Genomic DNA, 21,090 nt, shown 5'->3' on the forward strand with positions numbered 1-21,090 from the left:
AACACTGTGACAATGGTACAAAAAGTCAATTTAGAGTGCAAATAAAGGCTTTTCAATCCTTAAGTCTTACCATTTCTCCCAAACACATGGGAATTATACACTTTCACTACACTCCAAGAAGCCTCTTTCAATGACTCGTTCTATTTCATTTTGCTTGTCTACCTTTTGCCAAAACAAAGGCAGAATATGAAATACATGACATAAATGTATGGATATATAGTATTAATCTACGTATTCTAAAACAAATATAATTCTTAGGCTCAGCATTGGAACAGCTTTCCTTGATATCCACAGGGGCTATTGAACTGCTCTGATTAGTTGAAGATGTAACTGACTCCTCAATAGCCAGGAGCTTAAGAAGCTGTGAATGAAAATGCCTTCATGCTCTCTGACCCCAAATATACAACCCTGATCTACAGAATTCTAAATAAATAAATAAATAAATAAATAAATAAATAAATAAATAAATAAATAAATAAATTTCAAGTACATTTCCACATACTGCTAATACCTGGGGGGAAAAACAAGCATATTTTCCATATCTATTATTTATTTCTAATAATTACTATTAAGACCAATGATAAAGTTGGCATTTCTATCATTTTCACAGAAAATGTTAACTTGTATATTTCTTCAGTAACTTATTTGTGTTTTGCATCATTCGCCACAATAGTCACCTCTTGGTTATCTCTATTAATGGTTGAGGAGCCATGTCAAAGTTGCCCCTGAATCCCTCATATTTTCTCTTGATGAATGTGGCACCTTGGCTTGAACAACAGACTTCCCCATTAGGTTTTGCTTGGGTTTTTAGTTTTAGAGTATTTGTTGGTTCTTTGTACTATATTGTTTCCTTTTGATAACATTGCATTTTCTAGACTGGCTGTCTTATGGGAGACCATCATTCTGAGCCTGAATATAGACAACCTAGGATGAGAAAACAGTTGTGGAACATCTATGCAGCAAATAATTTTAGTTGACTGTGAATTAATTACCAAGATCATTTCACTCCTGGTTCTCTGGATACAAAGCCTTCTTCCAAGTTACCAGTAATAGCAAATGGGTAAAAAAAAAAAAAATTAACTGTATGTTACCAATACCATGCTCAGTAAATGTGGGAATACCCTTTCCTAGACAATAGCAAGACACCTTCCTTAGGACATTATTTGCTTTATTCCTATTCAATTCCCATTTATTATTACCCACCAGTCTAAAAGAGGGTGTTAGAGTCTCACTTAGAGCTACAGCTCATTAAATATATGCTATGGTCTTCAAAGCACCCCGACTCATGCCTTGGGATTAATTTATTTACCTATAAATAAAGTAACCATATTTTCTGAACCTCAAATTGGGCCATCTGGTCTGATATGTATTAACATACTTTTTTATGAAAAAAGATATTGTAAGAAATTGGGACTGCTATGGAAACGAAAAACCGAGTCCGAAATAAAACTCCTAGCACAGCCCTAGTCTTAATTTATATTTCAGAAGTGCATATTCCCATTTACTGCAAAAATAGCTCTGCTTCATTCAATCTTGAACACAAACCCTTCATTCAACCTTCTTTCAAACAGGAATACTGGTCTCCATACCAAAAAGTGGAATTATCTTCTAACCTATCATGGTTACATGGAAGACCCTGTGCTTTAAGTCAAGTTTCTTTGCAGGCAGGAAAACCAAGAGGTACCTTTTGTCCACACCAAATGTCCATTGCAGTAATCAGAATGACTTTTGGGTCAGGAAGGCTTCCTGGAACAGGCCCCTTTGTCACTGAATGACAACCCGTAATCATTCTAAACTGTATCAATAAAAAAATAAACAAACATATAAACAGGGATGTTATCCTCTGCACCCTGCACATGAGCATATCACATATTCATTTGAAAAATATGAACCAAACCTAAGTGTTATTTTCCATTTTACCTAGAAATAGCTGCAATGTTAGTGCTGAAGACGCATCACAGGCCTGAAAATCAACAATGGAGAACACTATTTCTGATTCTCTTGGGATGTGGGGGTACTAGTGTTTATGATTCCAATGCAGTTAAAAATTTATTTTGGTTAGTGTTGACTTTCTTTAAAAAATTGAAAAAATATAAATATATACATATATCTTAACTGTTTCTTCTTCATATATTGGGTTCTATTTCAACACATGCCTCATGAAAAGATGTATCACAAAGCTTTAGCGGTCCTGTTCAAAACAAATTTGACAAGGAAAGCAGCAGCACTCTGAAATACTACATGTGTCTGAGCATAAAATGAGTTTTCCAGCACAGGTCGGAACACTGTGTTTACTGACGAGATTGCACTGTGACAAAGCCAGAAATCAAAATGTTTACTTACCAATTTGTGTTCAGTTGGAGAGTGAAGAGTTATTTTTTTTTTATTATTAAGTGATTTTCTTCCGTTTAGAAGTGGTTAGAATAAATAGCTTCAAAGTACACCCTATTCATTCAGCTTAGTTTACATTCTAAAAACTCAATCCCATACTCCTGGTGCTGCATTTAACCCAACAGTAAGGCTTTGAAACTATTTTGTTCTTAACTATAAAATCAAGGCTGGTGTGACTTGAGGGGCACGTAGAAAATATCAAGCTAGTCTGATACTTCCTTTGACTCCACAGAATTTTGGTGCTAGAAGGACTCAAGCGATAATGCAGCCCAACAATCTGACTTTACGCTAACCAAACACAAACTGAGAATGAAGGAGATGAAATGATGTGTCCATGTCAACAAGCCAGCTCTGGACTCCTAACCACCTGTCATTCCTCTGGCACCCATGAGCTCCCTCCCTTTCACAGAAAGGAAGGAATATTTAGTCCTCCTCTCTTCTCCATAACTGCTATGCATAACTGTTTCCTCTTCAAGCAATTAATTGCAAGAGAGAACAATGCATCCACCCTTGAAAAGATTCTGATTAAGATGACCCTCAAATATGATACTTTTGGTAACATGTATTATCATCTGAAAGGCAACTAAAGGATCCCAGATCCCAACAATTCAAATCTCTAAATGGGTCACTTCTCTTTTATCTTATAACCAAACATGTATGGGGGCCCCTGAGAAGATGAAGATGCCTAAATTAGTTACAAATAGCCCCTGAAAGCGCATTTCTCAGTATAAAATTGTCACAAATGGTGCTAATGTAGTTTACCTAGCTTTGACTTGGAAAAATGCTATAAGTCCATGACTACCTTCACACATTCTCTGAAAGACAAGTATTCTGCATGGAAGTGCCCTATACAAGTCTTAAGGACTTAAATGCTTCCTTCTCAGAATGGAATCAAGATCCAGACATCCTAAAATGAATGGATCTTGCAGGGGGGGAAATACCCATACATTTAGTGGTTACCAATAAAAGCCCATGACTATCACTTTCTGACTCTTTTACCCTTAAAAAGAAACTATATACAATAAAAGGAAGCCCCAGGGTCCCCAAATGACTGGGTTCTCAGAATTATTCATTCTAAAACCGTCAATTAAGTGTAATATAACTTTTCTGATTTAAAAGAGTGTTGTAGAACCAATGAAATACAATGTATTTTTCCTTCCAAACATAGCCACGTCATTGCTAATGCTATTGTAGAATGTTCAAGAAACATCAAAGCTGGAGAGCACGCATTTAAACTATTTTAAGATATAACCAGACCTAGTTGAGAACAGCAAGAGAGAGGTGGCACCTTGTCCATGGGGTCATCTTTACACCATGAAATCTTCCCCCAAAAGAAGAAACTGCAAAAGTTACTTAATGATAGGCTCTCTTGTGTGTCTGCAAATCAACTCCTTGTAAGGAGCCCCGAATTAAAGAAATTACCCATGATTTTCACAGCATCCTAATAAGGCAGATGTAACTCGCGGGCTCTTAATCTCCTAGAGGAAGATTAAAAGTAATTTAAACATAAAATTGGACATTTATATGGAACTTATTTCAGAGTTTTCACATGTTTTCATTTGCTTTCCCCTAACAACTGATGCAGCAAAGGCATCATGTGCCCTCTTTTTTACTATTGAGGAAACTGTGGTGCAGAGATTAACAGGGTGACTTTTCCAAATAAATAGCGGCCAACCTGAGTAGCCTTACAGGGCTAGTGTCATGCTTGTTACATACTTTTGCTTCTAATCCAAAATAGAGGATAATGCCATCTTTGAAGTCTTGTTTCAAGATGGCATTTCCTTGTTTTGTCACTCTCTATTGCCCACTAGAGATATTTGGTCTACACATTCAATCAGTTCCTCTGCTTGCTGCTTTTCATTCTCCACGGTGTTCTCAAGTGAAGTTTCTCTATAAGTGGTGGGGAAGAAATGGGGAGAAGGAAGCAGCTTTGCTTTTAAACCTAACACTGGATTTACTTTGAATTTTAAATAACATTAAAAGAGAGGTAAATTTCATATTATTATCATATGATGGTCCGTGGTTAAAAAGCTTGAGGAAAGTTATTCTGGGTCTTTTTTTTTTTTTTCCAGAATATGTAAGGCCTATTACATATTCTGAGTTTGCTAACCGATATCTCATTATAACTTAATAGTGCAAGTCCAATCACTAGCTGTTAGCTCACATTCTAGAACACCTTGTGGTGAGTTAAACACTCATATGTGTCATGATTTCCTTTAATCATGATGGTGATGTTGAAAGCACATGTTTTAACACAATTCTTTCTGATACCAATTTTAGCGAATCGAGTGCCAAATTCTGAGGTGAATCCCCACATTTTGCTCATATACAGCAGCACAAAGAAATAAATTTAATAAATCTGTCACTTATGTTATACATTTAATAGAAAGCTCTTAAGCCATAATCACTGTAGCATCTGGGCATCTATTTCTTCATTAATTCTTTCAGTGCATGCATTAGCTTTGGTTAAATTGTTCTGGATTTAAAGGCAGAAGAATAGGATGGTTTCAGAAACATCATTGTAACAGACCGATTTCAAAAGAATTCAGTTGCTAAATTCGACGTCATAGGCCCTTTGCAGATCAGTTATTTAGATTTAAAAAGAGAAGGGAATCTGTGCTGTTATCTGCGTGGCATTTAGTCTCACACAAAGAAAAGAACAATAAAATAGGACAAAGAAATTATTGTTCCAATGATTGTCATTGAACTGTTACATTAGTAAACATTCACAGTATGAAGTCTCTCTCAATCTCCAGCATATAAAGTAGTGCAAAGAAAAAAAAAATTCCAGTGCTGGGATTTCTAAACAAAGCTTGTTACATTTTCTCTGATGTCATTTCTCCCATATTATTAGGCATTTGCTCTCATATCATCCCAAAATTAATAATAAAATATAAACAATTTCTAAAGACCCCTGCAGCCTTTTGAAAAGTTAATTTCCAGTTAAAAATAAACTTTAATTAAATCCAAGATAGAATTGTGACCTATATGCTATTAAATAATTCACTTTCTTTTTTTTTTTCTACATAGTAATTCTTAACAATTTTTAAAAAACAACCATGGAATCCAAAGACAGGAGATGCTATTAAAGCACTGATAAATGACTGTTCAAATTCATTAGTTCTTACATAGTAAATACTTCAAAATGCCAACTTTTCCCATTACTGCACAATTACTAAAAAACGTTGACAATTTACTTATACATACACGCACACAGCACGCACACACAAACGCACACACTCATTCCACAAAGCCATCTTTAACTTTTAACATCCTTTCCAGTTAATGTGCAAAATTCTTGCATCCTAATAAAAAATATAAAGATTGAGTTGCTCCTATTTAAGCCTCCCTCTTCTCCAAGATGCATCATTTATTTGATATGTAATACAAGTTTATAACAATTATGCCATGTATAACCATTGAATGGTGTACTACTGTATGCGTTGGATTCGTTTGCATATTTCATTTTCATAACTGCACTCTCTATGCATAAATATATTTGGAGATGCCGGGCTTGGGGGCGAGGGGGCAATGGCGCGCGGAGACCAGGATTCACACATCAGTTTCCACAGCCTTCACGTTAGAGCAGTTGTTTTTATCTGTCTCACTGTCCTCCCCCTTTCCCTGACACTTCTCCTTGGCACAGAGAGATTCCTTAACTCCTTCTTCCATCTCTAGATACTCTGACTTGTCTCCCAGAGAGGAAGAAGTGGAGCTCCGAAATTTCTTCAGCAGATTGGAAGGGATGTACGGGCAGCTGACTGCATTCTGCGTCAGCTGCGTCTGTTCCTCGTTTTCGGTCTCTCTGTGGTAGAAATAGTTAAAGTTAGAGACAATCACTGGCACTGGTAAAGCAATGGTTAAGACACCCGCGATGGCACACAGGGACCCCACGATCTTGCCCCCCACGGTGATGGGCTTCATGTCCCCATAGCCCACGGTCGTCATGGTCACCACAGCCCACCAGAACGCATCTGGGATGCTCTGGAAGTGGGTGGTGGGCTCGTCGGCCTCGGCAAAGTACACGGCGCTGGAAAACAGGATGACCCCGATGAAGAGGAAGAAGATGAGAAGGCCCAGCTCCCGCATGCTGGCCCGGAGCGTGTGGCCCAAGATCTGCAGGCCCTTGGAGTGTCTGGAGAGCTTGAAGATCCGGAACACGCGGACCAGGCGGATGATCCTGAGGATGGCAAAGGACATGGCCTGCTGCTGCTGCCCGTTGCCCCCGCCGCCCTGCTGCTGGGCCAGGTCCGTGCCCAGGGTGATGAAGTAAGGCAAGATGGACACGATGTCAATGATGTTCATGATGTTCTTGAAGAAGAGCGCCTGACTGGGGCAGGCGAAGCAGCGGACCACAAACTCAAAAGAGAACCAGACGATACAGACCGTCTCCACGATGAAGAAGGGGTCGTTGAACACCGTGTGCCCCGAGCCCTCGGGGTGGGGGGACGAGGTGTCGTTTCCCAGCCCCCCGCCGTGCACGCCCGCACTCAGCGCCAGGAGGAGGTCCCTGTCGTCCCGGAACTCGGGCAGGGTCTCCAGGCAGAAGATGACGATGGAGATCAGGATGACCAGGACGGAGACGATGGCGATGCCCCTGGCCGGGCTGGAGCTCTCGGGGTACTCGAAGAGGAGCCAGATCTGCTTTTTGAACTCGTTCTCCGGCAGGGCGCGGTCCTCCTCCTCCCTCACGAAGCCCTCGTCCTCCCGGAACTTGAGCAGGGCCTCCTCGCCGAGCTGGTAGAACTTGACCTCCTCGGTGAAAATGTCGAAGGGCACGTTGACGGGCCTCTTGAGCCGGCCCCCGGATTGGTAATAGTACAGGATGGCATCGAAGCTCGGCCGGTTCCTGTCGAAGAAGTACTCGTTGCGCAGGGGGTCGAAGTACTGGGTCCTCTTCTCGGGGTCCCCCAGCAGGGTCTCGGGGAACTGGGCCAGCGTCTTCATCTGGGTCTCGAAGCGCAGGCCGGACACGTTGATGACCACCCGCTCGCAGCAGTCGCTGTAGCGCACTGCGCTGTAACCCCCGCCGCCACCCCCGTCCTCCTGGGGCAGCAGGTCCGTGTAGGAGCCTTCGTTCCCGTGGTCATCGTCGCTGTAATAAAACCTCCCCTCCTCTTCTTCCTCTTCCTCCTCCTCCTCCTCTTCTTCCTCGTCCTCCTCCTCCTCCTCCTCGCTCAGCTCCCGCAGGATCTTCTCCTCCGAGCCGCTGGGCATGAGGTCGGCGCAGTGCGGGAAGCTGCTGGGCCGGTGGTGGCCCTTCCTCTTCTCCGGCTGCGGGCGCCGCCTCCTGCGACTGCGTGGGCCGCTCGGGGGGTCGTGGGAGGTGCTGCAGGCCCCCCGGGACTGGTGGTGGTGTTGGTGGTGTTGGTGGTGGTGGTGGTGGTGAGAGCCCCCTCCGGGACCCCCGCTGCCTTCCACGGCGGCCGTGGCCGCGGCCACCGCGGCGGCTGCCGCTGCCCTGGAGTGGGCCAGCCGCTCCCGCTCCCGGGCCCGGGCCTGGGCCGCGTACCCGTAAGGCATGTGACTGTTGCACCCTGAGCTCTCCGCACTCACCATCGCAACCTCCATGGTGGCAGTTTGGGGAAATGGCTGGTTCTGGTTGTAGAAGAAAGAAAAAAGAAAAAAAAATAGGGCAGCTTTTTTTCTTTCTTTCTTTTTTTTTTCTCACCAAAGGAAGGTAAGTTTGGAACCCTTAAGCAAATTGCTTGGAAGACGGAGGATAGTTTCAGTCCAACTTTGCATTTTCTGTTTTTAAATCAGCACGCCCCATGCTCTGTCTTCCCCAGGGATTCGACATGGCTCTTCGGAGCTTGGCCGGGTCCAGGTGAACAGCCTGGCACACTCAAGCCTAAGTCCCAGAATGTCCGCGTCTCCCAGACACCTGTTTTGGGGTGGGTGTTCAAATTTGGGGATACATATAAGGATGTGGATGATGCTGCTGCTGCAAAATTCAAAGGCAGCGAGTCTCCGACAGCCAGCAGTTGTGCCTAGAAGATGGCATATATTTTTCTGCCATGGAAACTGTCCAAAGCTCAGTCCATCACAATGCAGATAAGCCTTTCGTCTTAGCACTTGCCTTCCCGTGACTGCTTATTATTAACACTAGACTTGAAGTACGTCCAGCCATTGTCCCTCACACCTACTGGGATGAGCCTCCAGGCTCTCCCCTTAAGTTCATCACAGGCTTCCTGGACCCAGGGGCAATGCCAAACTATCAGCGGCAGGGGCAAAGACCCTGGGAGGTAGAGAAGGTGGTGCAAGATGAGGTGTCAGCAGGGGCAAACCCAGCTCTGAGGTCTCCATAGAGATCAAGAAAATGCAGAGTATCCGTCAGCTAAAATCATGCAGAAGAAGCATTTCACCTGAAAAAAGGAAGGAAAAGAAGCATGGAAGAAAAATAAAAAGAAGAATCAAATCATAAAAAGCAAACAGCATTTCCTTCACATACCCTTCTGTCTCTTGTTCTCCAGCAAACCATATAAAGCACCAAGCAACCATAAATTTCCAAGGAACACGGGCCAGGTGGTTAAATCTCCTTCTCACTAAACATCCTTCTTTCCTTCTTCTTTGGATTTCAGCTCAGTCTATTTTCTTGTCTCTCTCTTCATTCCACAACAAGAATGCTGTTGCTTTATAGCAATTTCCATCATGCATTGATTGTAGGCATTTAAAAAAAATTTCCACTTGTGAAATATTTCTGAATATAGTGTCCTCCCCCCACCCACCTCCCTTGATTCAGGATTAGAGAAGTCAGGAAAACAGTTTTTTTAAATCCAGGGCCCGGCACTTGAACAAGCTTCAATCACCTCGTCTATAAACCGAGGATAATGCAACCTCCCCATCCCACTTTGGTAAGGATGTGTATGTCCTCATACCACAGCCTGAAGCAGGGGAAGGATAGAATGCGAGGACATCAGGGCATTTGGAGACTCACCAATGGCCTGTATCAAGTTGGTACTTCCTGACTCCCTGAAGCATGTCCCTGCCACCCACAGCCTAGGAGCTAATCCCAGTTTCCACTTCTCTAATAATCATTTTCTCTCCTTGCAGTTCCTCCATGTTCATCTCATTGTCTCCTCCTACACTCTTTTCAAGGGTTTAGCTCCTTATGTTTTAAATCCCACTTTGTATGGACTTTGTTTTCAGCCTATCACACTCCCCTTTTATTTAATCCATAGCTCCCATTCCCCAACTTTCTACTCTTCTCTCTCTGCCTTTCTCTGCCCACCTTTCTTTCTAATCCACCACTTCCAGATCACATCTTCCTTGCAGCCTGCTCTGCCCCCACTATCTCTTGGTACTCCTGGCCTTCCTTCTCCCTTAGTTTATCTTTCCCAGGGTCCATCTAACTCATCTTCTCCACCAGAACCTATAAAAGCTCCTGTCCCAATCTTCTGTCTAGTCTTGCTTCTTCCATTCTTTCATTCTATCCAACAGGACTTCTAAGAATGCAGAATAGTGGCCCAAGGAATTGGGGAGGATAAGGACAGTTAGAATTCAGGGCATCTACTAGCTTCTATTACTGGAAGCACTTGGGATACAAGAGAGAAATGGTTTTCTGGAGCCAATGAAGGGATTTGGCTCTTGACCACCTGCTGCTTGCTGCTTGCTGAATCCTGTCAGCCTAGTAGCTTAAACACACTGAGTTTTATGAAGTGACATTCAGGGAAGTGGCAAAAATATGTCCCTTCCCAATCAGAATACTTTCTCCTAGGGTAAGAGGCAAGCTTGATTGGGACAGGAAACTCAGAAAATATACCTGTGAAGGTGCCTCACATGATGTTCTTCTTCCTTTGCCTGACTCCTAACATCATCTCATACTCTGAAATGTTTACCCTCGGGAGGCCTCTAATTCTCTGTTTTCAATGTGGAGGGTTAGGCTGACATCCTTTAAATTCTTCCACAGGCCAAATAGCTGGAGAGTTTGCTCGGTTACTTCCCAACTCCCTCAAAGCAGTTAAAATACACTATTAAAATAAAGTGGAACCAAAGTGCCTGTAAATTTGCATACTATGTATACCCCTCTCCCACCCAACTGACTTCCAGAAGGTCATTAATTAGAGGGTCTTCTCATTCACAATTAACTCTGCGAGAGACCTACACCTGCTCTGCTTTTGCTGTCCACCAAATAGTTCTTAGTTTTTAGTTTAGGTTTGCTAGGTTTGGTTTATCCAATTCCCCCAGCCTACAAAAAGCAAATCATCCTTCTTTTGACTGGCTACCAGCTACCTCACTATCCCTAATCTTAAAGAAGAGAGAGAAAGAAAAAGGAGAAGAAAGAGGAAAAAAGAGAGGAGGAGTAGGAGAAAGGGGGGAGGGGGAGGAAAAGAAAGAAAAAAAATCCTCCCACCCAACAAATCAGACTGGCTTAAAATCTCTCCTGCTTCCCAAAGTATTCATGTTAGGAGAATCTATCCAAGCCAACTCCCAGGAGCCTTTATGAGGGACACTTGGCAGGAAAATTTCCCTTCCTCTTTAACACCATCAAATTAATAGGTTTTGCAGACTATCAATTCCCTGGTCCCCCAAACAACAGCCCAGCATCCTGCCTCTCCTCCTTCTACCTCCCAACAGCAAGGCTGTTTTCATGTCTAATTTCCACAACTGTCTTAGGGTGATACCTGAACCTTACCAAAGAGAAGAGAGAGAGTGAGAGAGAGAAGAGAGATTGAGAGCATCAGAAAGGCTAACAACCGTGAGAAATATACACTTCAACGCACGCCATTTGTACAGTCCCTATGTGTTGCTTAGATGCTCGAAAATCCAAGTGTTGGGAGAGGCAGCAATTCAAACCCTTTCCACCAGCTGTTCCCACAGGAACAGAACCGGTGAGTCTGGGATGAGGCCAAAGGATGCTAAACCTAAACACCACCTCGTTGGGGAAACGACATCTTTAATCGCGCCCTCGCCTCCAGACCAGGTTCCCGCTTAGGCACATGAAGCAGGGCGCACGCACCCCATCCCTGAGATGGAGAACATAACAACTGCTGCCCACCCCACCCCCCTACCCCCAGCGCCGCGCAGCATCTGCACCTCCCTTCTCCCACCTCCTGGTTTATTTTTAACCGCCTTCCATTCATGCCCTTCTGTCACATTCCCGATGTTATTTGTCCCTCCAATGCCCACCGCTTCTTCCCAGCCAGGGGTGGAAAAGGGAAGAAAGAAAAGAGAGGCATCACACTTACCATTCCCAGGAGGGGTCCAAAATAAAAAGAAAGACAATTCCCCCCGGCTGGTTTTGATGTCCCCCCTCAAGCTGCAACAACAGCTGGAGAGGGGGGGGGGGAAAGGCTCCTGGGGGTGGAAGGAATCACGCCTGTGTGGCAGGTGGAGGCTCCAGAATATCCACGGAACAAGTTCTGCTGCCTGGCCAGGGGGGGAGCACGGAGTCCTCGCTGCAGGCGCCCAGGTGTGCGGTCCTGGGCTGCCCCGGGGAAGACCCCCCCAAGACTTCTGGCTCCACTGGAGTTCCGCACGGGAGGGCTTGCCTGGGAAAGGAAGTCAAGGCTCCCCCAGAAAAAAGAACAAAATCCTAGATAGCAGCAATCACTTGTTAAGCCCGGATTCCTCCTCCAACATCCATCCCTCTCGCTCTCTGGCGCTGGCTGCAGGAGCAGCACACGCCTCCCTCCCGGGCGGGAGCGCGCGGCCGGGGGCGGGGCTAGGCCTCCGGGGGCGGGGCCAGGCCTCCGGGGGCGGGGCCAGGCCGGGGGTGTGGCGTGCGCGCCAGTCACCCGGGGCGCCTCCCGCGAAGCGGGGCGGGAGCAGTCACGACGCGGAGATTGCCAGCACCCACCCCCTACCCTCCCCCCCCCAAAAATGGGCAGGCCCTCCCCCACTGTGCCAAGGCTGGGGGAAAGACTGGGAACCATTCCAGGAACCCCTGGCTGTCGCCCCGGCGGCGAGGAGCTAATCCCGGAGGGAGAGATGTCCTTTGGAGCTGAAATGTGCTTCCAGACGACAGAGCCGAGCCCCAAAAAGAGATCGGGAGGTCCAGCCTTGACAACAGAGAGCTTCTGGGCGTCTTCTCTCTCTGTCCCGCCCTCTCTACGGCTCCCATGGCACCCCCACCCCTATAAGGGGCTTGTGGGATTGGGGGTTCAGGTGCGCTTCTGGCGGGGCCGCGGGCCCAGATCCCTGGCAACACCTGCGAGCGCGCCCAGACCCCTGGGTCCCCGCTCCCCTTGTACAGAGTTTGTTCGCCTCAAATCGCGGGTGGTCCTCCAGGGGCGAGGAGATGGACTTTATATGTGTTCCACCCAGAGGATGAATCAGGCCCCGGCTAAAGGCTACGCGCGGGGGTCACACATCCGAGTGGGAGGAAGGCTCGGAGCCGGCTGGAAGTCCGGCTTGGAGCGGGGCGCGGGGGGAGGGGAGGGAGGTGGGGGAGTAAGCTTTGGAAGGAGCAGAGGAGGCCTCCGTGAACCTGTTGCTACAGAAAAGAAATATGACTTCAGCGAAATGGTGGCATCTCTAACCTCACCCACCTCACTTACACAACAAAAACTGTAGTAACCTGGGAGACAGGCGAGTGAGCCCAGGGCGGCAGCCTCCACCTGATGGGCTCCCAGGTTGTTTATTAAGCTCGTGAAATGGCCCTGGACCTAAATGTAAATATGCGATTCCCACAAATACACCAAAAGAAAGTATAGCGGCGGGAAGTGCAAACACAACCAGAAGCTCAGGAGGTGACTGCGGCTCCCGCACCTCCCCTGGCTCCTGGGGAGGGGCCACGCACTGGCGCACCCAGGGGCCAGGAATGCCAAGAAAATCCGACCTCGGGCGGGTCAGTTGGCACCCAGGCTGCCACTGTAGTCCTCAGCTGGCAGCTTTGTTCAAGGGCCTCATTGGGCCTCCTTTTGTGGCGCCCCATTAATTATTGAGAGAAATATTCCTGAGCTGAATGATAGATATGCCCAGGCCTCACTCACCTAACCGCTGCTGGCTCCATGAAGGACACCTGGAAGACGGCTTTTCTTTGCTATTTAATTAAAAATAAATAAATAATAAATAAAATATTCTCATTGTAAGCAGTGAAAAAGGAAACATTAAAGGAAGAAAGAAAAAGCAAAAAGAAACCTGAGGTGCAACCTTGGTTTCCCTAACTTCTTCCAGCAAGTGCAGCTTGAACTTTTGCTGTTAGTAAATTTACTTGTGATGCCCTGGCCGCAAGCACAGTTGGGGAGCTGAGAGAAAGGTACCTCCACATCATCTCTAGAGGGAGAGGCTCTTTGCTTCCATTCATTCATTCACCACTACTGTTCATTCCAGCAACGAGGGAGGGAAGGTTTCTCCCAAAGTAAAAATGATCAGATGCCCTAGCCCAAACCCCATCTGTAGCTCCACACTGGTGTAGTCGCTGTGCAGTTGCATACACACCAAAGGCAGATAATTGAGTTTCTGGTTGTCTCATCAGAACAATGTTTCTTGGGATGATAGAAGGCAGGCTGAGGGCATAGGATCTTCCCAAAAGCAATTTGTGAGATCAATCCAAACAACTGTGGAATGCTTTCAGGCGGATGAAAACAGATGGAATGATGGTCAAAAGATGACAGTTATATTGAAGCTTGGACATTTTAACGGGATCATGTTAAAACTTTATGAATTATGCTTCCATGTACCATTTATCGTGTGTTCCTATCACAGCCCGGAGCATTTTAAAGTTTAAAGTGCCTAAAGACTTTGGAAATATTTGCATTTCTTAGGCATCGAGAATCTGAGTTACGCCTGGCAATCTTGGCTCAGAGGTTGAGCATCGGCCTATGAACCCGGAGGTCACAGTTTGATTCCCGGTCAGGGCACATGCTTGGGTTACAGTTTTGATCCCAGTGGGAGGCGTGCGGGAGGCTTGCAGGAGGCAGCCAATCAATGTCTCTCTCACCATGGATATTTCTGTCTCGCTCTCCCTCTTCCTTCCTCTCAAAAAAAAATATATATATTATATACATATATATATATATATTCATATTTATATTTATATTTATATTTATATTTATATTTATATTTATATTTATATTTATATTTATATTTATTTATATTTATATTTATATTTTTAATCCGAGTTACTGAAGCACAGGGAAAATGCAGTCAAATGCAGCTGAGGAATAACCACTCTCAAGGAGATATTCAAGTCATACAACAAATATTTAGTGATAACTGGATCAAGATAAGTAACATTTGTTCAGTGCCAACCCAGTACCCACCTCTGTGCTAAGTTCTTTGCATGCGTATTGTCTAATTTTATCTGAATAACTAAATACATTATATACTAGATACTATTATTGTCAACATTGCACAGGGAAGGAAATTGAGGTTTACAATGGTTAACTAACTTGCTCCAAAGTTATATAGCTAATTATGTAGAAGTGGGCCTTAAACATCTGACTGTCTGCAATGTATACAGGCCTCATGCTAGCAATGATAATACCATGTGGTCTATGCCCATTCATCCCATAAACTAGTGGCTGTATCAGATGCACAGACAGAATTTGAAACAAGGGCAGGCATGCTATGATGCCGGTGTGAGAATGGTTTTCCTGAGGGGCAAGGAATGGAGCAGCACCTGTCTTGGGAGAAGCAAGCCTCGATTGACAAGGAAAGGGGAGATTTGTCTAAAGAACAGCGAAAATGAGAGCAGCTACCATGAAGATACAGGGGCACATAGCTTTGGGGTGGACCAAGAGTAACCGGAACCTGAGAGATAGGTGTGATCCAATTGAGAAGGGTATGCTCTGCCCCCAGCCTCCCTTCCCCTATCCCATACCACACACACACACACACACACACACACACACACACACACCTCTTTGCCCTTTTAAGTAATTATAAAGCAAATGAGAAACATTCCATTTCTGTCCCTGAAATTCTCAAGGATTCCTAGAAACCCACACAAATAAACATTAGAAAGATTCACTTGTGACCAACAAAAATCTACCTTGTCTCAATCCCAAAAGTCTATTTTCTTTAGAGAGCAAAAATTCCTTTATTGCCTTTGTCACTGACTAGTCAAAATTCTTCAAGCTGCCCACTCCAAATACACCTACCACAACAAATCATTTCTCCCTGGCTTTGCATTCTCTCAGTGGTGGCACAAATGGTCCAGACTGCACCAGGAAACTTTGTTTACATAGAAAGGGGCAAAGGGCAGCAGATCTCCCTGTCTACAAAGCAGTTAGGAGGCCCTGTGGGATACAATCTAAGTGCTCTTGTTCACTTTGGGGACCATGGTCCCCAGTGAATTGCAAAGTTCTGTTTACTCCTCCTCTCTTCCCACAAGAAGCCAGAGGCACCTCCTTGAAACCAGGGCTGTATCCTAAGCAACTAGCACAAAATCTGACCCAGAGTAGGCATTTGATAAAAATGTACTAACGTGAATGAATAATGAAGACTTTTGTTGGCCAAGATAGTTCAGTGCATGTGTTGGGAGGAAACTAAAATAAAATCACTTTTTTCCCCAGCTTACCCCTGCCTCTCACCTATCTGACTTAAAGTCCTCAAGGGATGTGAGGGTGAGAGTCCTGGGCAACTTGATTTCATGCCTCCAACTCCCAAATTCATGGGTTCAGGTATTCTGAGCAGCCCATAATTTCTTAAAAATGTGAATCACTCAGCTAGTTTCTTGTACACAGATTTTCTAATGACTGTCCAAACCACTTCCCATTCCATCTTATGCCTACCAGCAAGGTTTTAATACATTAGAAAAGCATGTTTACGTCTTATTAAAGTGAGAAAACATCAACCCTGGAGAGACAGACTGACCACTCACTTGCTTCCTGACTGATCACAGCACTGTGACAGGCACAGTGGAATAAAGCAGCTGCTGTCTGCCCTGGGTGGACACCTATGGGCCAGCACGTGAGAACTGAGTCAGCGCACTCACTCATGTGGTAATGGTCTGACAGAAGTCAGACATGGGTAAATGGAAGTACTTCACTGAGTTTGGGGAGAGGGTTTTCAAGGCAAAAGGAACCACATGACAAAGGCTATTGAATGAGCGTGGAAGATTTGAAGATAAACAAAGATAAGCAGAGAATCCAATATGGAATTGGCAAGGGTAACAGTGATGGTGGATTTAGATATGCCATGCTCAAGAGTATAAACTAGGGTATACAATAAAACACTACATGAAGGGATTCTCAACTCTTCTCTATCTCTACATGCAGGCCAGATGTACCTCACATACACAACACACTCCCTTGTCAGGTTTTAAGACATTAGACAAGCATGTTTAAGTCTTATTAAAGTGAGAAAACATCAACCCTTAGACAAACCCAGATCAGCAACAATGCCGTCCACTAAAAAGACTGAATTATAAGCATTTCTTGTCTTCTTGGTTCGATGGCACCCCTTTCTCCTCCATCTATGACAGTATCTCAAAGCCAAGTGAGTGGAATTGAATTGGCATAACCATAATCAGATTTAGTTTTCTAAAATACAAATCAATAAAAAATGCCCTTCTTTAATTGAAGTAACTTCGAATTTGCAATGCACTTCACCGTGAATGGTGATTCACCAATGTGGGGTGAGACTGCTGTTGAAATCCTCCCTGTTAGATCCACTCTAACAAAATGACATAGAATCATGCTATGAGATCTTTGTTCTGCTTTCCTTATATGTGGTTGAGAAATAGGGCAGTTGTAGAGGCTCACTTAAATGAAATAGCAACCGGGATGCAAGTAAAACATAACCAGTCTTGTCTACTCTCAAAAATCAATCAGGAGCAAACTTGAGACAAGGTGAATCAAGGAAGGTTTAGGTATGGAATGGCATTGCAGTTCTTACAGAAACTACCCCCATTATGCCTTCTGTATTAACTCCTAATAGTCTATGTCAAAAGCTTTCCACATGTAACTAAACGTGGGCCTTTTTATAAAAATACAATAACAGTCATCCTCCTCTTTCTACCAAACTCTCTAAAGGCTGCTTTAAGTATGGTCAATGATTATAGGCCAGGCTGAATTCTATTCTCTTAGGAGTTGGTTCTTTCTCCCTCTCCCCTATTTTAATTTTGACCAACATCTTTCACCTCCTAAGACAGGTATCATCATGGCTTACAGCAGGCCTCTGCATTGCAGCATAAACACCTTTACATGCTTCCTCCAGGCTGCCAACCCATCTCAACCATGACTACCTCCCCTTCATCAGACCAGCATCCCTTCTTTATGGTTAAGTGTTAGGAAGACCCTGTCCTGCAACATGACCAGCGTTGTAGAAAAAATGTTTTCACATAAAAGACATTTCTACTAGGTTAAGATCAGTTAAGAAATATACCCCAAATTATTTTTGCTCTTTGCTCACTTTTCTCCACTCCTAGCTAAAGATAGAAACACAGTTCTGGGGATTGGCCCACTGATGTATTTTAGAACAAAAAGCCAAAACAAACAAAGCTGAGAGGATGAGTCTCATAAGGATGCTAACTCATGGTTTCTCAACAGTGACTGCTGAGAGCAATGCATCACCTGTCAGGTTTCATATACACCAGAAGCCCCTCTAATTTGTTTCTCAGTTGACTTCACAAATCAGCTCTTATTCTGAATAAGCATAAACTCATAGGCCGACATCTCCAAAGGTCACAAGGGAGAGCACAGTTCCCTTTAGATGGTGTCTTGAAAGAGTCCCTCTCAAAATCTATAAAAATAAACGACCAGCAACTATTATGGCAGAATGACCAGAACGACCAGTCGCTATATGTGACAATGGTAGTGCCACTCAGCCAGAAGCTGGCTCACAGTGGCAAGTGCAGCAGTGGTGGTGGTGGCAGTGCTAAGGAGTGGCGAGCCAAGTGGTAAGGAGCAAGAAGGTGGATGGTAAGGAGTGTGCAGGCTGGCGGTTATGACCAAGGGGTCCCGGATTGTGCAAGGGCACAGGCTGGGCTGAGGGATGGCTCCCCACCTGGTGCACAAATTTTGTGCATCAGGGCTCTAGTTCTTATATAAGTTTTCACCTGAATGTAAATTTAACATTATAGTTCCAGTAAAATTCTAATGATTTACAACAGCCTTTGGAGTGGGAGGGGGGAAACATTTGACTAAAGCAATTACTCTTTGATTGCTCTGAAGGGCTAGAGCAGTATTAATTGTTCATTCATTCAACAAAATTTTATTGAGCATCTCCTTTTGTTATTGAAGAAAACTGTAGATGGTATTTCTTCTTTGCTAGTGGGAGTAGGGCTCTTGTGGTATCACTGGAATAAGTATTTCTGGAGGCCCTGTAGGAGGATGAAATGTGGTAGAAAGCTTATTTTCATGGAATTATATCCCCCAGTTTCAGAAGTCCCATTTCCCTTGATCCAGTCCTGGGAATTCAGTAGAGCTAGCATCAAAGCCAGTGTCTAGTTTCTGTTCCATGGTGGAGTTGGGTCTGGTTTAGCGTTAGGCTAGTTGGAGGTCTATTATGTGGGGTCCATGTGGCTGTGGTCTATGTGGAAGAATGCAAGACTGTGAGAGCCCCACAAGCCAGGAGCATGAACTCAGAGCACAAGAGGCAAGGGCAACAAGAGAGAGAATGCCCTTGTTTAGAAGATTAAATATCTCAAATTTCATGCCCTTGTAGTACCCATGCCTATGCTGGCCAATGATCTATTCCCAGGTGTGACTGACAGACAAGTACCTTCCCTGTGTCACCCAGACTTTACTGGGCATGTGTGTATTCTTCTCCTGTCCAGTCCCTTCCCCTATCAATCTGTGGGGAATAGACCTGGAAAGTGTTAAACTGGAGCCTCCTTAAACTGCTGCACAAATGAATGCCTACCGAATTTGGCCTTCTTATTCCTAACTAGGTTAATTTACAATGGTATTACTTTGTCTCAGGTGTTCATCTTATCACTAAGCAGTAGCAATAATCAAAAACGCAGCCCTGCTGAAACCCGTTTGGCTCAGTGGATAGAGCATCAGCCTGTGGACTGAAGAGTCCCAGGTTCGATTCTGGTCAATGGCATGTACGTTGGTTGCGGGCACATCCCAGGTAGGGGTGTGCAGGAGGAAGCTGGTCAATGTTTCTCTCTCATCGATGTTTCTAGCTTTCTATCCCTCCCCCTTCCTCTCTGTAAAAAAAAAATAAAAAAATAAAAAAAAATAAAAAAAAAAATATATATATATATATATATATATATATATATATATATATATATATATATATTTTAAACCCACAGTTTCTGCTCTTAAATAAAAAAGATTACTGCAGATATGGACAAAAAAAAAAATGGCCACATACTAAACCTGACAACCTCAAGGGAGATCTGCATGGTGGGCTTGACAAACTCAGAGACCTAAAGTAACTACATAGGATGGTCTGAAATTAAAACTTCCTAACTAAAGCGAGTTATGGCAGGTGGTAAGTAAGGTACTCGGCCAGCATCTTTCTTGACAAAGGGAAATCTTTACCTTAATTGAGACTGTCTATTGTCTTTTTTGCATCTGTAATAACATGTCTTGGAAATGTCAGAGTAATCCCCTTTTTTTCAGATCCCTCAGGGCACAACCTCCCCCCAGAGTAGGAGACCACAGCACCCTTCTTGTTGTTATCTTGTTCTCCCATGCCACGTCTGTGTGCTGTAAATGTTCACTACTAACCATCCAGGCTTCGTCACTCTTCTAAATGCCTAGGGATGGGATAGGAGGGACTAGGGAGATAGCCCTGGACAGACTGAAGTGTACCCAGTTCTACATCTGAACACAGCTCACATTACATAAAAGGCGATGATACCTGCTATCCCCAGGTGTCCTGATTTATAAATGCAGTTCCCAGATTCTTATCCTTGTTCTGGCCCTGTCTATTCTCCATAAAGACAGGATGTGTGAGTCTCTGCTTTCCCATAATATCTCCATGCATGTGGCCCCATAATGGCTGACTTAGCCCCATTGTTCTATGGTCTTTCAATGTAAAGGTCCTTCACATACTTTAAAACATCTATAAAGAAATCAGGTTGATTTAGCTCATCTTTTTTAAACCAGGCCACTCAGTTACCAGCTTAACTGCCCAAGTCATCTATATCCTCCAAAGAAAAGTTACTCATCTGAATCTGGGCGGAATGAGATTTTCTAAACAGGGACCAATATAAATCCAGTGTATTGATCCTAGCAGCAATATGCCAGGTGGTTTTAAGATCTTAAAAATCCATGCTACTGCCAAAACCGGTTTGGCTCAGTGGATAGAGCGTCAGCCTGTGGACTGGAGGGGTCCTGGGTTCGATTCCGGTCAAGGGCATGTACCTTGGTTGCGGGCACATCCCCAGTGGGGGGTGTGCAGGAGGCAGCTGGTCAATGTTTCTCTCTCATCGATGTTTCTAGCACTCTATCCCTCTTCCTTCCTCTCTGTAAAAAAATCAATAAAATATATATTTTTTAAATCCATGCTACTCTTACTTATAGAGGATCTTTTCTATGTCCTATTTAGTGTATTTTAAATGCTTACACGTTCCACATTAGAGGTTATGTAAATTGCTTTACCATTGAGTTGCATCTGACTAGTAGACAATAAAATTATGTGATATTTTACCGTTGGTTTTTTGTTCTGTATTTCACAGCTAATAATTTTATATTTGGACTATAAACATTTCATAGCCTCCTGAAAAGCTTGTAGGCACAAGGCATGGCCCCAAAACAAACCATACTCCCTGAACAAAGAAGAAGCTCCTTGATATGTTAAGTACTTAAGATTCTTGGTTTGTAGAGAAGAATAAAATAATCTCAGCTGATA

The 21,090-nt window shown here is 44.1% G+C and overlaps 1 protein-coding gene across 1 annotated transcript; it reads right to left on the reverse strand.

The window, feature by feature from the left end:
* Positions 1 to 5,067: 5,067 nt before the first annotated feature.
* Positions 5,068 to 11,991, reverse strand: KCNA4 (potassium voltage-gated channel subfamily A member 4). Its single transcript, XM_084896018.1, has 2 exons — positions 11,580 to 11,991; positions 5,068 to 8,756 (listed from the first exon to the last, which is right to left on the reverse strand). The coding sequence occupies exon 2, from the start codon at positions 7,960 to 7,962 to the stop codon at positions 5,944 to 5,946; it is 2,019 nt and encodes a 672-aa protein (XP_084752144.1). The 5' UTR covers positions 7,963 to 8,756; positions 11,580 to 11,991; the 3' UTR covers positions 5,068 to 5,943.
* Between the last annotated feature and the right edge of the window lie 9,099 nt (positions 11,992 to 21,090).

The sequence above is a fragment of the Pipistrellus hanaki genome (genome assembly GCF_964339955.1).
Source record: "Pipistrellus hanaki genome assembly, chromosome: 9".
In the NCBI taxonomy this organism is placed as follows: Eukaryota; Metazoa; Chordata; class Mammalia; order Chiroptera; family Vespertilionidae; genus Pipistrellus; species Pipistrellus hanaki.

Coding starts and splice junctions, on each gene's coding strand:
- KCNA4 (XM_084896018.1), bottom strand. CDS start 7,962: ATGGAGGTTGCGATGGTGAGTGCGGAGAGCTCAGGGTGCAACAGTCAC.